This window comes from Neomonachus schauinslandi, chromosome 3 (assembly GCF_002201575.2).
Source record: "Neomonachus schauinslandi chromosome 3, ASM220157v2, whole genome shotgun sequence".
In the NCBI taxonomy this organism is placed as follows: domain Eukaryota; kingdom Metazoa; phylum Chordata; class Mammalia; order Carnivora; family Phocidae; genus Neomonachus; species Neomonachus schauinslandi.
The window spans coordinates 148656183-148678265 of record NC_058405.1 but is presented as its reverse complement, the minus strand read 5'-3'; the positions used below and the strand labels follow the sequence as shown (position 1 = coordinate 148678265).

Genomic DNA, 22083 nt, shown 5'->3' with positions numbered 1-22083 from the left:
CCATACAGGGAAAGTAAATGAAAAATTTTGTAATTGAGTGCACTTCAAAAATGGGTTCTTATAAAAGAATAGGTGAATTTACAAAGTGTAATTTTTAGTTATATCAATTCCTTAAACCATACACACGAGATCTAGTAATTATTTTCAATGTATTTTATTCACTTGGTTTAATAGTCCTATGTCCTTTAACTGCATATTACAGTTGACCTTCAACAACATGGATTTGGACTGCACCCATCACTTATACATGGATTTGATACAATACTGTAAATTTATTTTCTCTTCTGTATGATTTTAATTTCTCTAGCTTACTTTATTGTAAGAATACAGTATATAATATACATAACATATAAAATGTGTGTTATCTGACTGTTTGTTATTAAGACTTCCAAGCACCATCAGGCATTAGTAGTTAAGTTTTATGGGAGTCATAAGTTATGTGTGGATTTTCGACTATGCAGGGGGTCGGTGGTCCTACCCCACACACTGTTGAAGGGTCACAGTTTAAGAATATTCTAAGAAAGGGTAACAAACTACCCTGTTTCCCCAAACAGTATCTAAACATATTTTAAAAACTGCTTTACCTCTTTGTCTCCTTAGACAGCAGCAGTGAATTTACAAACTTGGAGCACAGGAAAGAAGCAGATGGCAATACATGGGCTGGAGTGTGAAGAAGCTAGAGTAAAAAAACCAGAAAAATAGGGCTTCATTTAAAAAGACTTAATGCCACCAGCTAAATGCAACAGGCTTTCTCCACAGTAAAACCAAACCAAAAAAAAATTTATGCCTGCCTTCTGACAATTATACAAACAATCCTCTCTCCCCTCCTGTCAGTTCAGACCACAGTAATCTGGAATCATAAATTTATGTTATTTGGTTTGCGTATTAGAACCGCACAGTATACAAATAATTATTCAAAAGTTATCTGTTACAGGGGCGCCTGGGTGGCTCGGTCTTAAGCACCTGACTTGATTTCGGCTCAGGTCCTGATCTTAGGGTGGTGAGATGGAGCCCTGTGTCAGGCTGTGAAAGGTTTTCTCGCTCCCCTTCTGCCCCTCCCCCTGCTCACATACACACACTCTCTCTCTCTCTCAAATAAATCTTAAAAAAGTTATGTTACAAATTATAGAAACTCTAACTTAAGGTGCTTTAATGTATTTAATCTGTTTCATGTTGTGAATTACTTACCTCACTAATTGCAGGTATGTTTTCTGTTAAGGGTAGTTGTACTAGTTCACTCTCCAAAGCCTCATTTATTTTTTCATCCTGCTGTTCCCTGTGCTTTCCCAATATGAAATAAAATGGTGTTGTTGGAAGACTTTCTTCTGCTAGTAGCTATAAGGATTTAAGACAAAGGAAAATTTCAATTAAAAAGGAGGAACTGCCTTGGACTCAATAAAAAGTGTTGCAGTCCTAAAATGTCAGGGATGAAAGGAACTTTAAAAATTATCTGGTATGATTCTTTTCACTTTACAGGTAAAGCAACTGAGGCCTAGCAGCCCATTAGGGAAAAAGCTAACAGTGCACACTTAGATGACAGAGAAAATACACACTACTGCTTCTCCCCCAATGAAATGACAGCAAATGGGTTTTCAAAAGGACATAAACCCACGGTGAGAAAGAAAATGGGTGAGTAAGATGCTGGAAGGTGGAAAGCAAGTTCAAGGGTAGTAGGTAACTTAGTAGACCTGAGAAAGAATTCTAAGCTGGCTGGGGGGAAAGCCAAGAAACATCCCAATTTATATTGCTGAATCCTGCAAATGCTCAGGAATTGGTACTAATAGTAACAGTACCTTGGAAAAAGGCTAACAATAACTGGGTAGCCTGGCTGAAAGTCCATTTAGAGAGCATTCATATTCCTAGATCTCCTTCTGAGCCCCAAGAGAGGGCTGGAAGTACATTCTCTGGAGAGTGGAACAAAAGTGTGTCTTTAAACTGAACTGCCTGGGGGGCTTGGTGGCAGTGTCTTCACAGCTGAAGGCAGCTGTGCTTCATAGAGGGTGCTTCCAGGCTGCTAGCCTCCAGGCAAGAATTTAGAAGAATTTTATCTGGGCAATCTGACCAGCCTAAGACAAAAAACCTAAAAATAATGACTTTGGAGACTTTCTCAAAAACAGCCCGTGGTAGAGGCCAGCAGACAAATTCCACCTAGGCAGAGACCTTCCAAATGGCTTTTTGGATCACTTTTAAATAAAAGCAGACAGTCGAGAATCATGAGATTCTGATGAAAACCTGTGAAATGAAAGAGACTAAAACAGATGGATGAAAGAGACTAAAACAGATGGAAAACAAACAAATGATAGAAATGGGACTATGCAAAACAGAAAAAAAGCAGATTAGATGATAAAGATGAAACAATCTCCCAGAAAACAAAGAAAATAGATGACAGTTCAGCACTAAATAACAAGGGTTCCAGAAAAAGAACAGAAAATGAAGGAAAAGAAGTAATTCATTCTTAGACATTTCTTGGATAAAAACTCTCCAAGGAGCTCCACATATTACTCAGAGGAAAAGCCAAATTCTATTTTATTCACAAGGCCTACTTTGCCTGGCCTACATAAAATGGCAAGCTGCACCCCACACCCTTTTCCTCTATTCCTCCACCCATTATTCTTATCACTTCTAAAGTACTACATTTCACTTATTTAATGCTTGTTGTATTTTCCTGCTAGATTGTGAACACTGTTAAGTTTAGAGAATTGAATGTTAGCTCACTGGTGTATTCCAAGCATCTAGAACAGACCCTGGCTTATTGAGGTTCAACAAAAAATTGTTGAACAAATTCAATTAAGTTTTCAGAGGATAATAAAGCTAATTTACACATAAAGGAACAGGAATAAGAATGGTATTAGACTTCTAATAACACCCAAAGCTATAAAATAGGACAATACCTTCAAAGTTCTAAGAGAAAATGATTTTCAACCTATAACTTTATAACTCGACCAACCAATCAAGTGGGAGAAGAGAAACATTTCCAAACACACAACGTCTTAAATTTGCCTCACATGGCACTAACAGAATGTGCTTCACACCAAAGCAAAGAAGTGATCGAAGCAAGGGGAAAGCTAGAAGTGAAATGATTCCCCAACTGATGGCGAATGTAGATCCTATGCCACCTGGGCAGCAGGTATTCATAGAGCAATCGGTCCAGATTGAAGCAAGTCAGAGGCTCTTGGAAATATTCCTTCAAGACTTGAAAGAATACCTAATATATCTGAAATACTGAGAGAAGATTTAAACAACTTGAGTTTGGGGGTGAATTAGATAAGAAGTAAATAGACAACTATGCAAATAAGAAGGTGGCAATCATTAACTCCAGAGAAAACAGTGTTGCAAATAAAAGAAAACAATCTGTCTGGTTACTACATGACTCAACTGTGTTTACACAGTTATAACGAATACAGACCTGATTTATCTATACTGAGAAAACTGAGGAATAGGAAAGGTGTGTGTGTTATGTACATGGGGGAAGTGGTGGTGTGAAAAAGAGTAATAACTTGAATAATCAGTAAACAGACAATAACTAAATCTGAAAAATCCAGAATTAGCAATATAAACATGTTTCTTAGGAAGGCAAATAAAAACTCCAGCTAAAAAAGTTGAAAGTGATTATCTTTGCAGGTAATGGCAGTGGTGTTAGGAAGTTTTCCTGAAAGTCTTGTATAACTATTTGACTCAAATCACAAGCATATATTTTTGATGTTACAAATTAAAACTATATTTTAGAAGAGTAAATATAACCTCAAAGAGGCAAAGTAGCTTTCAAGTGTATGTTTAATTCCATGTTAGGGCAGGTGGAACATTTTTCTCATAGCTAAATTCAAACAGATAAGGTTATCTCTGTAGGGAGGCAATGCAGTCTGCACCATGAGTGGCTAAAACATACCTGTTTGCTTGTTGGTGTGAGTTTCTCTTCTGGAGACTTTGTACTGAATGTCAATAAACTCTGAAAAGAGAGATTAATGATGCAAAATCTAAATAAAAATGTTATAGTTAAAAAATGAGGTCCATTTTTCATCTTGATATATATACACACATATATATATCTGCCCAAAGAAAAGTAATAGAAGGCTTAAAACATAATTGCTGTGACAGTTACAAGATTGTTCTGAGAATACTTATTTAAGAACTGGTAATGAAATAGATTCAACTGATGGATCAAACTGAAGCCAGTTTTTATTATAGCAAATCAAATACTAAAATTAAAAAAAAACACACACTAATAAGTACCATTTAAAGTATTTTAGTTTTTTTTTTTTTTTTTTTTGCTGTCATGGAGATAATGCAAACAATATTTAAAGAGCCTCAAAGGTGTGGGGTAAAGTTGTGCTAATGCACTTAACACTAGTAATACTGTTTTATTGAGCATATTAGATTACTTCTTTTGGGAAGTAATCCTTTAGTATTACTGTTCCAGCTGTTATGAGTTACTACTTTCAAATATAAAATGAACTGAAAATTACACATACAAAGTGGCTGCCTTTTTGAGGTGGGATGGTTACCTGTGACTTTGTTAGGAAGTAAAACTGGGATCTGTTCAGCCACTGGTAAGCTTCTGAGGTGAATGATTCAGGCACATCTCGCGGAACAAACACTCCCCACTGGACTTCCTCTCTGGAGATATTCTTTTGAATATACAATGGTCTTGGCTCACTAGGTTTAAATACAAACACTAGAGGGAAAAAACAAACAGACCATAACATTTTGCATGCAAAGGTTAGTTCCAGCCTCAGGTTGACAGCCCCCACTAATCCTGGGACTTACCCCATTGAGTAAATGGTCCAAGTCATGATTATTTTAGGCTTTAATTCAAATATCTATTGGATGCCTGCTATGTGCCAAGCAGTTAGGAATGAGGGCTATGAAGATGAAGAAGAGGAAGAAGAATCCCTGCTCCAGAGACCAGGGTGGCCAACCGCAGAAGACAGACACCAAAATATTGTGATATTTTGTCTTAAGTACTGGAACAGCGATCTGTAGACAGTGCTTCAAGAAGATGGAGGAAGATTGATTAAAGCTTCTTAAAATGCTTCAGAGGGGCAAAATGTCTCTTGGGACGTTCTGAATGTGGAGTGGGACTGGCATGGTGAAAAATGAGAGATGTACTGGAGCTCTCCCAGAAGTCAGTATGAGTGCATACAGAACAAGATGTCGCAGTAAGAACTCAAGAGAGGACAGTACCTCTGGCAAAATGGCCTAAAATAAACATTTGATTTAAAGGCAGTTTGACGCACTTTATATTAAAGATGTTAAAAAGAAAATTTAGGTAATAGATCTCCTCTTATTATCAAACTATGGTCTATACTTACAGTCTGAACCCACCGAAGACTGAGAGATTGCAGCAATATTCTCTGAATGAGGATCAGGTTCCGTAACTCTAATGTTTAATTTTGCACTCCATTCCACTGGCGGGGAAAAAAGAACAATTCATTTCTAGAAAGAGATTTACCAGAAACTTTTTTAAGCTTGTTATTTAAAGTAGGTACTCAAGTTTTACTGGGACAATTCTCTTCTTGGGAAGAGGGATATTATACTTCCAAATAACACATGGAGACAAACTGAAAATGTCTGTGGAAGCCTGCACTAGAGCAAGGGGCAGGAAGCAGAACCACCAAGCACTCCTCCCACAGACTATGAAATGGTTGTTATTATTTCAGTGCAACTACTGTCTGGTGCTTTTGGCAGCTTAACACGGGCAAAATGTTAAGAATCACTGTAGAGAATATATATAAACACAGTATCATACATGTTCATTACTAAACCACCACCATGCCTTCCAAGCATACTCAAATGCGTAAAATGCCAATAAGTAAAAATGAGTAAAAACGAAGTCCACATTTGTTAGGAGGCTTGTGAAAGGAGACATTCAAATTTAAAGCTGCCATGGATGCTGCATGTTAATACAGGTTACGTTTCAGCAGAAACATTCCTCAGGCTGTTATGAGAATAGAGAAGATGGAGGACAACAGAAAGTTATACATGGCAGAGAAAGGCAAGGATAATGGAAATCAGTTTATGGCCAATTAGGCAGATTACAAATAATGTACATCCCTTACAGGCTCAGCACTTCAAATTTTGATGCATAATGTGACATGTGAAAAACTGTAAGTACTCTCTGGATAGAGACATGAAGATATGATCCAGAAGTCCTAAAATGCCAAAATTTAATGGCCATTTATCATATGTCAAATCACTTTATAGTAAAAAAAAAAAAAAAAATCTTACATGCACAACTGAGCAGATTCCAACAGCAAAGAATGCCATTTTCAGTAGCACCAAGAAGATACTTTGAACAAGTCAATCTCCCAAAGCAAAGGTGCCTATGTTAAAACCACAAGAAGTTAACCATCAGTTTTAGCACGCTGAGTTTCGGACTGCAGACTTCTAGTATAGTTTTATGCAATGAAGACTTTTATTTTTTTTATTTTTATTTTTTTAAAGATTTTATTTATTTATTTGAGAGACAGAGAATGAGAGACAGAGAGCACGAGAGGGAAGGGGATCAGAGGGAGAAGCAGACCCCCCGCCGAGCGGGGAGCCCGATGCGGGACTCGATCCCGGGACTCCAGGATCATGACCTGAGCTGAAGGCAGTCGCTTAACCAACTGAGCCACCCAGGCGCCCGCAATGAAGACTTTTAGAAAGATATATTTTTGTTCACAATTATCCTGCAGGAAAAAGGGACTAAGGAGAGCAAAAGGAAAGGTTTATTTAGCTATTTTGTTTCTTTACAAAAACAAGTTTGATGACCAATTCTTTGCTCTAATATGCTGTATAATTTATTGGCACACACTATAAGCAATATGTATGTGAAATGTACAAAGTCATTTAACAAAACCCTTTTTTATGCTCGTTTAACCTAGAAGAAAATTTGCAATATAAATTCTGAAGAATTTTTACAAAGCAAATTGAGAATCAGGTATGTTGGGAATTAAAAACTGTCTTGTTAGCCCTCTGCCATTCTGTCCTCAAATGCCAGCTGCCTGAAGTGCCAAATGTTGCTGTTTTTTCTTTTGCCCTTTTTGAATACAAACAAGGTTTGAGCATGACATTGTTTTTATGGGAAAACAGAAGATAAGCATTGTTTGGATCCATGGAGGCTTATTAGCGTCTATTTTTAGGTAGCACAACCACGAAAAGTATCTATTATGAAGAAAAAAAATCTGTAGGTTAAGAGTTAAATGTTAATCCTCATTTCAGAAATGGGTAAAACCATAGCAAATAGTTCACATACCCAAAATTTTTAGCTTCCTACCACTTTGGTTTGCTACTGACCACAGACTACCTTTAGAGGAAGCATAAGTTACTACTAAAAGTTTATGTGGAAAGACTCATTTAAATTAAAAACAAACAGTATGACATACTCCCCAAATTATTTACCTTATATTCCCAGCTCGTTGACAAAATGTACATTTAAGTTCCCATGTCTCTGAATCCCATATTGTAACTATTTCCTCAAAACTAACTGCTAGTAGAGAGCCATCTTCAGAGAAACAACAGTTAGTTGCTTGGTATTTGTGATAACTACCCACAAAGTCACAGGTCCAGCCAACAGCTTTTTCTGTGGAAACATAGATCATATAGTTCAGAAATGGTATAAATGCTAGATAATACTTTAGGGTAGTTATAAGCAGTAAGGATTACAGAAGAAGCATAACAAAAAACCTTGCTCCTTGAAACTTGAGTTAGAAATGCTCCAAAGCACTGACTGGTTTGAAATATATACCTCTTCCAGAAAATCTTGACCTCCCTCTAGTGGAACAGTGAAAGAATTGCCTTTTTTTTTCCAACACTGTACCCTCACAGAAATAATCAGTACATGATTGATTAATCAAGACTGTCATAAAAAAAAATACAGATTTTGGGGAAAAGGCATGTCAAATGTAATCTCTTAAATCAATTAGGCAATAACCCACAGAAGTTAAATAAGGTAGAAAAAGTCCTCCTGGAATGGACACAATTCTTAAAGATATCAATTCTTAAAATTATGCACTCTGCAGACATACCATATTTAATTAACTTACTGTATATATCAGAATCATCTGTTAATATCCACACTTTGAAGTGACCATCTTTACTAGCTGTAACCAAGGTGGGGTTTTCAAATTTTTCTGCATTACAGAAACAGAGACCTGTGATGTGGTCTTCATGTGGCATGTTAATCTTTGTATTAAGAACAAACCTAACAGAAAGGAAATCATCAGTTTAGCCTTACATCAGAACAGTATTATATATTGTCATATGAGTACAAGAATTTTTTACTGTACATTTTATAATAGTATCTTTAAGAATGAGCAACGGATACATAATCATCTAGAATGACAAACAATTGAGCGCTCTACCTCTAAAGGCCACAGGATATAAAGAGTTCTAACACATTATCTCTGCCTTTGTGTAACTTATACAATATAGAGATCATTATGTATACTGTCAACTTGTACAAAATGAATATAAAATAGGAGTCGTCACAGAATGATACATGAAAGCCTACCATATTAAACTCTGTAAGAAAACTGTACAGAACTCAGATGACTATCTACTTTCAAAAATAAGCAAAAAATGGAATGGCCGTGGAAGTCCCTACTTGTGGCAAGAAAATACAGAAAACTACCTCTTCAAATGCAAGATAACCTAAGCTAGCACAGTGTTCTTAAAAGAACACTGGGGCAAGACTGTGCTGTGATTTTTTATTTTTATTTTTTAAAGATTTTAGTCATTTGACAGAGAGAGACACAGCGAGAAACGGAACACAAGCAGGGGGAGTGGGAGAGGGAGAAACAGGCTTCCTGCGGAGCAGGGAGCCTGATGCGGGGCTCGATCCCAGGATCCTGGGATCATGACCTGAGCTGAAGGCAGATGCTTAACAACTGAGCCACCCAGGCGCCCCTGTGCTGTGATTTTTTAAAAGTCCATACTACCAGAAGAGTGACTAGTGATAATCTATTAATCCCTCTGGACCTGTTTCTTTAACCTGTAAAATGTGGAAAAGAAATTTATCTTACAGTATTTCTATGAAATTGGTAGGACAATAGATACAAAAGCACTAAGCCTAGGTCTTAGCACACAGCAGGGACTTGATAAACGGCTACTATAATCAAAGTCTGAGAAACCAGTGAACTCCATGTAATCAAACATACATGCTACACTACAGTATACCTCTGCTGCCTACCACTGCCATGCTCCCCGAAGGTAGTATAATGTGAATAGAGGAGCAAAGGGACTGAGAAATTTGGATTCTAACTCTGGCTTTGCTTGCAATTAGGTCTGATGTCCTTGGGAGGCAGGGGGGTCACTTTCCCATGTTTCCTCATTTATGTGTGGAGATGACATTACAACTTGGGGGACACCAGTGCTTTCTCAGAGCAAAAGCTGAAAGGCTTTATTAGGAGAGTAACACCTCCCTCATTGGTCTAAATCTAAAATTTATCAAAATGAAACATTCTAAAGACAAATGAAACATAAAATACAAAATCACATATTTTCCACTCTGAAGTTAAGTAGCCACATAGGTAGTATTACCCTTGTGTTTTCTTATTATACATCCACAGTTTCATCTGCAAGTCAAGCTCTGTTTCCTTTTCTTGACGTTGTTCCACTGTTGCAAGCCAGTTACCATAGCAGCCGAATGCAGCCTTTGTTAGCTCAATCTGGATCAGACCATAATCATTGATATATTCTTGCTGTATAATATCTAACTGATGGGTTAAAAAAAAAATCCAAAATGCTCATTAATGTAAATACGTAAACGTTAAAGTTTTCAAGGAATGGTAACTAACCATAAACATAATTTCTAGAATCTATAGTAACAGGTTCTCAGATAAAGGAAAAAACAAACTATTAGTTATGGATATCAAAACTGCCATTAAAAAAGCACATTATATAGCACCAGTTCAGTAGCAATTATTCTTTAATGACCTTTAATTTTAGTGATGACTGACTGACCCATGTATGTGATACAATAGAAGGCTTAATTGATAGTAATGCTTTTCTCCCTTATTTCTATCAACAAAGAGCTTTACATAAAATCTCAAGTTAAATTCCACATCACTAAAAACAAGAAAAATAAAATCTACAATTTTTAAGTGGTGAAGAAAGATAGCAATGTTTCAGTAGACTTTTATTTATGATTGTTTTTTATCCCATTCCCTTGTCTACTTACCAAACATATATTGAGTAATTATTATTTCTAGTCACTGTACTGAAAATGTACAAAGATTTAAGTTTCCTTTCTTTGGGGGGTTTAAAGGCAAGGGAAAGAAAGATCAAGTGTACAGCTGCTGACAGAAATAAAGGATACTGTGGGGCACAAAGAAGTAGAAAGTCTGGATCAATAAGAAGATCCCCCTTTAGACTGAGAATTTTATCACTGGTAGGTACACAGGACAACACTTTAGCAGAAAACAGAGACATATTTGTATTTACAGTCCTTATATTCTTATTTCCCTATTCTTGTAACTCAAGGCACAGGTATGTGACAGCTAATTAGACTGCAGTCTGAAACATAATTAAATGGAGAGCCAGCACAGGAGTGCCAACTGACTTACGTGTAGCCTTATTTTGCCACTGTGGCCTCATTAGAATTATGCTGTAAACAACTAAGTAACCAAAGACAGTATTGATAATTGTTCAAGCAAACAAAGGCACAGGATCTTGTTTTAGAAGCTACTAAATAAGTTACTTAACCCTGGTGGTGCTGTTGGAAACTTTCATTAGTTTTAAGGCCAGTTAATGGATCAAAATCTTACATTGTATAACTGCTTATCATGCTGAAGAGAATAAAACTGCAAATGGCCAGGTTTTCCATTCAAAACCAAAGCTTTAGTTCTGGGATCAATCATCAAACCAGTAAAGATACTGCTGTCTGCAAAAGAAGTGACAAACAATAGTTAAAGTCATACAAATATTCATTTTTAAGTTGTGTATGATTACAAATCCACTGGGTTTTGTAATACCTTTCACTAGGCCTTGAATTACTGCAGATGCCTCAAGGTTTCGGTGAATTATTATAATCTCTGTGGGTAAAAAAAACAAAAACAAAAAACAAACCATAAATTGGTCAGAACTTCAAGGTCAAAAAAAATCAACTGAATTTATGTCATTCTAAAATACACCAGATTCTAAAACAACTTAGTAAGTTCAGGAACTAAAATCAGGAATAAAAAAAGAAAATCAGGAATATATTTTGTGATTTAGCTAAAAAACTGGGGCTGGGGAAGAGGGTTTTTTTTTTGTTTTTTTGGGAGGCTTTAAGGTTTATCAGTTGTGCCTATGAATATATTTTAAGTGTTAATTCAGAAACTTATATACTCTAAAAGAGACAGTTTACTTTGAAATGACTCATTGCACTAACGGATTGCTCAGTTATGGGTTTTTTTTTTTTTTTTTTTTTTTTAAGGGAAAGGAGGCAATGGGCCCTGAGATTTACATTTAGGTTGAGTAGTAACAGGATGAGCAAAAAGTTTTGGAGGTATACAAGACTGCCTCTATTCCTGTCAGAACCCACGGGACCCCCACACCAAGTGTGGCTACATTAAGTGTTCTTTTGAAAACATCATTACATTTGTGAAGGCACAAATGCCCACTTCAAAAACCCTCCCTCTATTATCCCCACATCCACATGTAAAGGTTTTGAAATGGAAATGGTACAAGAACCAAATACACTTGGCCCTACATTTTTATCAAAACAATCCTGAAAATGTTAGATTTTGGTGGCATCTAGAGTCAAAAAAGGAAACCGAGAAAAGATGAAGAATGGAAGAAATAATGCTCATTAAATCTTACACTCCTCTTAATTAGTTTTATGTCTCTTATTTTCCATTCCCTAGGTGTACAATTCTATCTCCTCACAACAAAGTCAGACTTACTGTTATCAGAGTGAGAAGTACAGAACAAATCCCCTGCTGGTGAGACTGAGATATGTTCAATAGTAGCTCCCAAACGGGGGAGGAACTCCTTATTCTTCTCTGTTGCATCTCGCCACTCTACAAGGACAGATTCACGACCACCACTCAGAAGACTGGTGCCTTCTCATCCATCCACAGAAATGAAAAGGACAGTATTTTGGGGAAAAAAAACAGAAAAATATAATTAACACTTAAAATCTCCCTACTATGTTAGAGATATAAACTATTTTTAAAAATATGCAAACAAGTATCTTCCTATCTTTTAATAAACTCAAGACAACAGACTTTTTTATTATTAACATATAATGTATTATTTGTTTCAGGGGAACAGGTCTGTGGTTCATCAGTCTTACACAATACACAGCACTCACCATAACATATACCCTCCCCAGTGTCCATCACCCAGCCACCTCATCCCCCTACCCGCCTCCCCTCTAGCAACCCTCAGTTTGTTTCCTGAGATTAAGAGTCAACAGATTTAACAGTCATTGATTCTGGGATTTTCCTTTCCAACAATATTTAACTAGTTTGTTGCTGATCAACTCTTCTGCCAATAACAGAAAAACTGAATGACAAACATCCTCTAGGACCAGATGGCTTCAATGACAAATTTTTCCAAACATTTAAGAAATGAACCAATTTTATACTCTTCTAAGTAACCAAAAAACCCAAAAAACAAAGAACACTTCCCAACTTGTTTACAAGAACAACATAATCCTTTACCAACCTAATAAATTATAAGAAAGTTATAAGCCAATTTCATGATCGATGAAAATTCCCAAAGTATTAGCAAGCTGAATCCAAGGATATATTAAGAGGATGATATATTGCAGAGCTGAGTTTACCGTAAAAATGTGAGGTTATCTTAACACCTGAATAATAAGTGTAATTAATTCCATTTACATAATAAAGGGAATAATCATAAGTATCTTAATAGATGTAGAAAAAATAAATGATAGAATTCTACTCCCATGATAAAAATTCTCAGTAACTTAGCATTAACTGGAGGTCCTAATATACTGACATGAGACAAGAAGGGATTAAGGATTGGAAAGAACTAATTACTTCAGTGCTCACACACAGTGTGACTGAGTGCAAAGTACAGCCAAAACAGTTTATACTGTTCATATTTGCCTGAACTTATAACCAGTTCTCAAAGCAACTATACTTTGTAGCTCATTTACATAGACAACTAATTTTCTTCTTGTATTCTCTTACACAGATACAAGATCAATGCTGACATTTTACTGACAACCCTGTACTATATGTATATGTACATACATATATAGGTGTGTGTGTATATATTTTTAAAAATTTTATTATTTGAGAACACCTGTGCACACGAGAGCAGGTGGAGGGACAGAGGGAGAGAGAATCTTAAGCAGACTCTGAGCCCAGTGTGGAGCCCAATGCAGGGCTCAGTCTCACAACGCTGGGATCACAACCCAAACTGAAACCAAGAATGGGATGCTCAACTGACTGAGCCACCCAGGTGCCCCACATGTACTATATTTAACTATTCTTATTTACAAATACTCACATGACTTATAAAACCAGGAATTCAACACTCTAATAAGCCAAGATTAGCTGCAGTACTTCCTATACCAAAACCTTGGCTCACGGTAGAGGTGCACTGTATTTTTTCCTTCCCTTTCTTTGAGTGCCAAACAGTCTTCTTCTTCTTCCCCAAGACCCATCTGAAAAGGCCAGGCTCAAATGTTCCAGGGCTTAAGTAAAGCCCCCCCAGAGAGCTGTGACTGCTAACTGGTGTGAGAGGAGGCAGACAAGATGGACAAGGTAACAAAATAGAGAAAAGTCAGTGACAGTAGTATCAGCTGGTCTTGGCCCAGATTAGGGCAGGGGCCACAGCAGAGAAAATGAAACTGAGGATGAAAGGCAGAATGATGCTGCATGGAATATGACATCCGTATGTACACACACATGCCCCCACCATTTGTATTTTGTGGAGGGGCTTGTGAGGAGGGTGGAAAAGATAAGAGCAGCCTACATCTTTTATCCAGAGGGTTAATATCCTCTTCATTCTCTATTCTTACTTCCCATATCACAACTGTTATACTACTCTGTCAGGGTCCCACCCCCATATACACCAGTAACTGTTCCCCACCCCAACCCACAAGTAGGCTGAAGATGCCTCCTCCTTCCTGAGGCTCCAGTTCCAGTGAGTTAAACCCAAGTAACCCTGTAAGGATCCAGAGCACATGGTATTAAGACTTTTTCTGACAGTTCCTAGGAAGAACTGCTAAAAGAAAATTCACTTTTTCCAGGCACATAATCTTCTTTAGCATCCAGTCCCCCTTTTTCAGAAACCAGCCAAAATATACTGATATAACTTTTACTACATAGGTGTGAGGGTGCTAAAAGTAAAGACAAAATGTACCTCCCAAAATTTATGTTGATCATCCTATTTTCAAGGAAGATTTTTAAATATTTTTAATAACTTTTTAAAAGTTTTAACTTAAATTCCAGTTAACATACAGTGTAGTTAGCTTCAGGTGTACTATATAGTGATTCAACAATTCTATACAACACCTGGTGCTCATCACAAGTGAACTCCTTAATCCCCCTCCCCCCCCCCCCCCCCCCTCTGGTAACCCCCCCGTTTGTTCTCTTAGAGTTTGTTTCTTGGTTTGCCTCTTTCTCCCTTTGTTTATTTGTTTCTTAAATTCCACATATGAATGAAATCATATGGTATTTGTCTTTCTCTGACTTATTTTGTTTAGCATAATACTCTCTAGTTCCATCCATGTCTTTGCAAATGGCAACATTTCATTTTTTTCTATGGCTGAGTAATAGCCTATTGTATATATACCACTACTTCTTTATCCATTCAGCAGTCGATGGATACTTGGGCTGTTTCCATAATTTGGCTATTGTAGATAATACTGCTATAAACACTGGAGTGTATATATCCCTTTGAATTAATATTTTTGCGTTCTCAGGGTAAATACCTAGTAGTGCAATTGCTGGATCGTAGGGTAGTTCTATTTTTAACTTTTTTTTTTTTTGAGGAACCTTCATATTGTTTTCAAAATGGTTGCACCAACTTGCATTTCCCACCAACAGTGCAAGAGGGTTCCCCTTTCTCCACATTCTCACCAACACCTGTTATTCCTTTTTTTTTTTATTTTAGCCATTCTGGCAGGTGTGAGGTAGTACCTCATTGTAGTTTTGATTTGTATTTCCCTGATGATGAGTGATGTTAAGCATCTTTTCATGTGTCTGTTGGCCATCTGGATGCCTTCTTTAGAAAAATGTTCATGTTTTCTGCCCATGTTTATTCTGCACAAGGATTATTCATTTTTTGGGTGTTAAGTTGTATAAGTTCTTTATATATTTTGGATATAACTTTTATCAGATATGTTCATTTGTAAATATCTTCTCCCATTTCATAGGTTGGCTTTTGGTCTTGTTGACTGTTTCCTTTGCTGTGCAAAAGCTTTTTATTTTTATGAAGTCCCAGTAGTTTATGTTTGCTTTTGTTTTCCTTGCCTCAGGAGACTTATCTGGAAAAATGTTGCTACAGCCAATGTCAAAGAGGTTACTGCCTGTGTTCTCCTCTAGGATTTTGATGGTTTCATGTCTCTCATGTCCTTAATCCATTTTGAATTTATTTTTGTACATGGTGTAAGAGAGTGGTCCAGTTTTATTCTTTGGTATGTTGCTCTTCAGTTTTCCCAACACCATTTGTTGAAGGGCCTGTCTCTTCCCATCCCGTGTTCTTTTCTGCTCTGTCGAAGATTAACTGAACATAGAATTGTGGGTTCATTTCTAGGCTTTCTATTCTGTCCCTTTGATGTATGTGTCTATTTTTGTGCCAGTACCATACTGTTTTGATCACTACGGCTTTGTAATATAACTTGAAATCTAGAATTGTGATGCCTCCAGCTATGCTTTTCTTTTTCAAGATTCTTTGGCTATTTGGGGTCTTTTGTAGTTCCACAGAGATTTTAGAATTGTTTGTTCTAGCTCTGTGAAAAAATGCTGTTGGTATTTTGATAGGGAGTGCATTAAATGTGTAGATTGCTTTGGCTAGTACTGACTTTTTAACAATATTTGTTTTTCTAATCCATGAGCATGGAATGTCTTTCCATTTCTTTGTGTCATCTTCAATCTCTTTCATCAGTGTTTTACAGTTTTCAGAATACAGATCTTTCACCTCTTTGTTAGGTTTATTCCTAAGTAACTTACTGTTTTTGGTGCAATTGTAAATGGACTGATTCCTTAATTTCTCTTTATGCTGCTTCATTATTGGTGTATAGAAGCAACAGATTTCTGTACATTGATTTTGTATCCTGCAACTCTACTGGATTCGTTTATCGGTTCTAGCAGTTTTTTGGTGGTCTTTTGGATTTTCTATATACAATATCATGTCATCTGCAAACAGTCAAAGTTTTACTTCTTCCTCATCACTCTGGATGCCTTTTATTGTGTGACTGCTGAGGCTAGGACTTCCAATACTATCTTAAATAACAGTGGTGAGACTGGACATCCCTATCTTGTTCCTGACTGCAGAAGAAAAGCTCTCAGTTTTTTTGCATTGAGCATGATATTGGCTGTGGGTTTTTTCACATATGGCCTTTATTATGATTAGGTTTGTTCCCTCTAAGCTTACTTTTTGAGGGTTTTATCATAAATGGATGTGGTACTTTGTCAATCACTATAGCCACACTCTCATGCAGCTTAAATGAAACACAAGTTCTGAATTAATTTTAAACTGTGAATGCAAATGAGGCATTCTAATAGTGAAAAACAAATTTTTGAATTAGACCTAGGTCCAAATCCCACTTACTAGCTGTGCGACTTTAGGCAAGTTAGTTCTCAACTACAAATCTCACTTCATCTGCAAAATGATGCCTATTTCATAGCTTCAAGAATTAAATGAGGTAGTGGATGTAAAGCATAGCATAATCATTTGTACAAGATAAACTATAGCTACTCTTATGGACAACAAGCACTTAGCCATGGCTAATTATAATTACATTTTAAAAGACTAATGTAATTTAATAGGTTCTTTATGTTAACAACAAGGACTTTATCACAAGTGTACATTTTGATACCCTGAAACCTACAGTGTATGGTACTGTGCTGAAGAAAGTTCAAACCACAGGGGTGATATACTAGTGTTTACAATTCTTTTGGTCCATGCAATTCTAAACCTTTCAAACTATAAATGCAGTGAATACTGATCCATATACTTCCAAAGTTTATTTTAATTATTAAACTTCACTTACCTGTCACTGAAAAAGCCAAATCCATAACCATATCATGGTGCCAATGTAAACATGTGTATGTGTATTTCTTACCATCATCAAAATTCCTCCTGTTGGAGAAAACTAAAATTGTTAATTTGACCAAAGGCATTAAGTTAGGAAAGTAATGGCAAAAAATGATAAAAAAGTTCTTAATAAAACAATTATAGGCAAAATGGAAATTTTAACTCCTCCCACAAGCCCAAGGTTAGAAATTCAAAAATAAGCCTATGCAATGAAGAGCACAGAAATACAAGAAAGGGAGGATGTCAGCAAAGCCTCATCTCTACTACCAGTACTATCCTTTATCCTGAACCCAAAGATAGTTCTGTTCTGCAGGACTAACACAAAATAATAATATAAAGGGTCACCATGCATTTCATAAGTGAACTGACCAAAGACGAATTTTGCCATCCTTGTGACCAGTTGCTATGCAATCTTCCTTTGGGTGACATGCTACACATGTAAAATTGTTCTTAGCATGTTTCTTATTTTTTGATGATGATAAAGTAAACCTAGAAGAAAAAAATTGTCCCTTATTAAAGTCTCTTGATAAGTGGTGGTGTAGTTAAGTAAAAGAGAGTTCACACCCTTATCAACCAAACTGGAGAGCTCCAAAAATTCACTGAATATAAATGCATGATTTAAAAAAAAAAAAATTGTGATTATCAAGAATTTTTTTTGCAAACACTTATTAATATACAATATAAACTCCATGTGACCAACATTCTACCATGATAACTTGTCTACGGAGGCCACTGACATCAAAGTAAAGCCAAGACAGTCCTTTCAGTGACTTTTGCCTGAGCCGAGTTTGTTCAAATTTCTTGTCAACCGAAGCTAAATTTTAACATTAGTAATGAACAAGCCTAATAAATTATATCTGAGACAACTGGCTAATGTGTCCAAAGATAATCAGGATCCTTATTATACTACAAAGAGAAACATGTTAATCTTGACAGGGTAAAAGGGAAGAGGGGACAGTGTCACTTGAAGAGTCACTACTTGTGTTTGACAAGAGTCTCCTTAAATATGTTATTTTATTCATCCTTACAATTCTATTAGGTAGATATTTTCCCCATTTTAAATATATGTTAATTTGAGGTACACTGAGCTTTAAAGAGACTAAATTTGACTCACTTTAAACCCGGGTATCCCAAAGCCTACATTCACTCCTATAACCAAAAAAAAAAAAAAAAAAAAAGGCAGTTAAGGTTCACCTGGGCTAGCCTTTTCAAACTACATCCAATGTTGACATCATATATGCACACCAGAATCTAAGTGGACAAGGGGTTTTGGTTGAACAAAGCTCCCTAGGTTTTTGTGACTAATAATTCCTTCAACCTTATCCATTGTGGGTTAAAAACTCTACCTCTGTAATGAAGTGGTTTCACAATCACTTGCAACATGAAACTAGAAATAGCTCTGGATCACAGGTATGAAGATGAAATAAAATTACAACCAACTCAAGTAAATAAAGCTATCAAAAAGAAATTCTTACCTCGATGTTGTTTTCTTTTTGAAAAAATAGACAGACAAGTAAAAGTCCCGTACTGCAGCAACATATTCTCCCTAGTATTTCAAAGAGATGACATTCACAAAAATAGGTAACACTTTTCGAGAAATGTTCTCATCACAAAAGTTAATCATCAGTAACCATTTTTTTTTTGCAGATTGAGCACATTAATAAAAAACAATATAATTAGCTATGGAAAGGATAATCCTTTTAAAATCGTCATAGAAAATTAAAAGATGAACTTAGGTCCTATATTTGAATTTTTTCCATTAAGGCACAACTTACATACAAAACAGTGCCATATTTGACATGTATATCCATGTCACCACCACCAGATTTAGAACATTTTCTTTACCTCAGAAATGTTTCCTTGTTCCTTTTTCTAGTCATTCCCAATGTCCCTGCCCTTGTCAGCAACCACTGATTTCTATCACCACAGTTTACTTCTCTGTCTGTTCTAGAACATCATATAAACAGAATAGTGCAATGTACAATTTTGTGTCTGAACTCTAGCTCACCTTCACCTTTTTGAGAGTCATTCATGCTCTTATTTGTATCTTTAGTTTCTATTATTATGAAGTAGCATTCCAATAAATGAATATATATCACAAATTATTTATTCTCTTGTTGATGAACATTTAGGTTATTTCCACTTTGGAGTTACTATGAATACTAATCATTGTGGTACATGTCACTTTATGGTCATTTTCTAATTTCTCTACCTAGGAGTGGAACTTGCTGGCTCATGGTAAGAACGGATGTTTACCTTTGCTCCATATCTTGCCAATGCTCAGTACTGTCCATCTTTAATGTTAAAGTGTTTTCTCTACTATAAGAAATTAGCTTTCTTTAGAACAAAACCAAAAAAATGCTACAAACTTAGACTACAGGAACATGCCACCACAATGTCATCTAGGGACTTCCGGTGCTGCTTGACTTGAAAATAACAAAGTGATTATTAATAGGGAAAGGCTAAATCATGGTAGAAACATCATAGTTATTATTTCTGATGAACATGTAAGTATACACTTGTGTTGCAATGTTAAGTAAAAACAAAGGTTAAAAAGCCTTCAGATCCTAATTCAGTTTGGGAAAAATTATTTTATATGCATTTAGGAAAAAGTCTAGGAAGAGATTTAAGATTTAATTTCTTCACTTTATTTTTAACTTCCCAATTTTCTATAATGGGCACACTGATTATGGACAGGGAGGTCATATTTTCTAAAAACACATAGTCTAAAATGAAAGGATGTGAGTGGCTTTTACATGGAGCAGGCTAAGAAAGAGTTCAAATGCTGAAATATTGGTATTTTTTGAACAATTAGAGGGTTTACAAGAATAAGTATATAAAGATTAAGGATCCTAAAATATCTACACCATAAATACATGCTAAAGTAATGGAACAAACTTCTTAGCTCCTAACAAAAATATTGTAACTCAAGGCAATATTCAGTGACTATAACATAAAATGCTCAAAGGAAACATTGCTGCAAAGAGATTTTATGTACAAAATAGAAAACCAAAACAAATTTACCTCATTTCCAAAGGCAATGCACTTGGGTGACTGGTTTATATAATCCAAAACAAAGGAGAGCTCCTTAGCTTCTATTTCCTGGCTTGATGATTTTGGCAGTTTCACTGAAACCAGCTGAAAAACATCTAGCCAAAGGTAGCTATATTAATATAAATCTTCTCTAGAGAAAATGAACATGTGCACTTATTCATATGAAACTGTTACTTAGTACTCTAGAATTCATTTGATGGCAATAAATCAGGCTATCTTGAACAAAATGTGCCTTCAAGTTGGACTGTTCATTTGAATATACAAGTTTTAAATGGAAGTCTAATTTCTTAACTCCTACACATACGTGCTCTATATATGTTAAAACAGAAAACAATTTATCTTACTGGTATATTCTGTATTCCAAAGTATTAAGCTGCCCTTTACAATGGAGATGGAATATGGTGTATCGGTGAACTGAGCAGCCAAAGGCAACAACCCATCCGAGAGATTTCAGAAATGCAATGTGCTTGCCACACAGTCACAAGATATATCTCCTCTTCTATAATACTGTCACGTTGTTCTCTTTACATCCCATTTAAAAAACCTCCCAAGAGAAAATAGCCATATTTTACTATGCTATTTCCTTATTCCTTCAGACATTAAAATGAATATAAACTTCTGTAACACCTCAATTTACCATTTTCCCATTTTCCAGCCCGATTATTTGCTCTGAACTCTTGGTTCTTCTAGCCTTCTCAGTCATCTCAAACTTCACATGCCCAAACCCTGAACTCTTGATTTTCCTTTTTAAATTTAGTCTTCCCCAACTCTACCCACTGCAGGAAATGGCACCACCATTTACCCAGCTGCTTAGACTTCCTTACGTTATCTTAGACTTCTTTCATATCCACATCAAACCATCAGCAAACCCTGTTGGCCGTATCTTCCAAAGATACCCAGAACACAATCATTTCTCACCACCTAAGCAAGGACCTCTTAACTGTACTCTGTACTTCTATCCTTGTCCCCCTATAGTCTATTCTTGTCAAGCCAGAGAATCTAGTACAACTAAGTCAGATCATTTCACTCTTTTTAACTACTCAGCTTTTTAACTACTCAGAGTAAAAACCAAAATCCTTTCAATGGCCTATAAAGCTATTTATTACCTACTCTCCCCTGGATCACTCCAATCCAACCTCCCTGCTATTCCTCAAACATGCTAGAAATGCTATAGAACATGCTTCTCCAATAATGCTGCACAGCGTATTCTTCTCAGAACCACTTAAATTATTTAAATATGTACTTCTCCAACGCTGCCTCTGCTTCTCCAATTCTCCTCCCCTGCTATATTTTTCTCTAAAGCATCTTTCACCTTATTACATCTGATGACTGATCTAGTCTGCTTATTGTTGGGATTATCTGTTTTGTTCTCTGCAACCAGAATAGTAACCGGCATGTAGTAGGTTTTCAGTTAGATACTAAATGAATAAATTACATATGGTCAAAAAATGATACCATAAAATATAACATGTAAATCAAAAATGTTTTTAAAGCAGCGAAGCATACTTCAACATGATTTATACAATTTTCAATCAGAGGCTGGTTTCGGATTGTGGAACAAAGATGAAACTAATGAAGGATATATGTATTTAGATCTATTCTATGAAATGCCATCTTAGGCCCGATTCACATTTTTACGTTAACAGCTAAATAGATTTTCACACGTTGAGTTCTCATGATGTGTTAAGTACTGGAGAGTAACACGAATCCCACCATGAATAGAATTCAGATTACATTATAGCATCTGGTTAGCTCCAAAAGGCAAATGCCAAGATCTTTACTTTAGATCAGTAGTTTTCTATCCTGGCTTGCACATTAGACTCAACTAGG

At 36.1% G+C, this 22083-nt stretch overlaps 1 protein-coding gene across 1 annotated transcript in view; it reads right to left on the bottom strand.

Annotated features, from left to right (window-relative positions):
• WDR75 (WD repeat domain 75) overlaps positions 1–22083 on the bottom strand; it is a 34119-nt gene that overhangs the window by 456 nt on the left and 11580 nt on the right. The window contains exons 5-20 of the mRNA XM_021703388.2: positions 20224–20348; positions 18675–18745; positions 17569–17688; positions 17156–17244; positions 11865–12023; positions 10953–11012; positions 10746–10861; positions 9520–9695; positions 8025–8182; positions 7381–7561; positions 6226–6320; positions 5310–5405; positions 4503–4672; positions 3887–3946; positions 1189–1335; positions 585–676 (exon numbers count right to left, since the gene is read on the bottom strand). Of these exons, the coding sequence (XP_021559063.1) occupies positions 585–676; positions 1189–1335; positions 3887–3946; positions 4503–4672; positions 5310–5405; positions 6226–6320; positions 7381–7561; positions 8025–8182; positions 9520–9695; positions 10746–10861; positions 10953–11012; positions 11865–12023; positions 17156–17244; positions 17569–17688; positions 18675–18745; positions 20224–20348 (1915 nt within the window). The remainder of the gene's footprint in view (positions 1–584; positions 677–1188; positions 1336–3886; positions 3947–4502; positions 4673–5309; positions 5406–6225; positions 6321–7380; positions 7562–8024; positions 8183–9519; positions 9696–10745; positions 10862–10952; positions 11013–11864; positions 12024–17155; positions 17245–17568; positions 17689–18674; positions 18746–20223; positions 20349–22083) is intronic.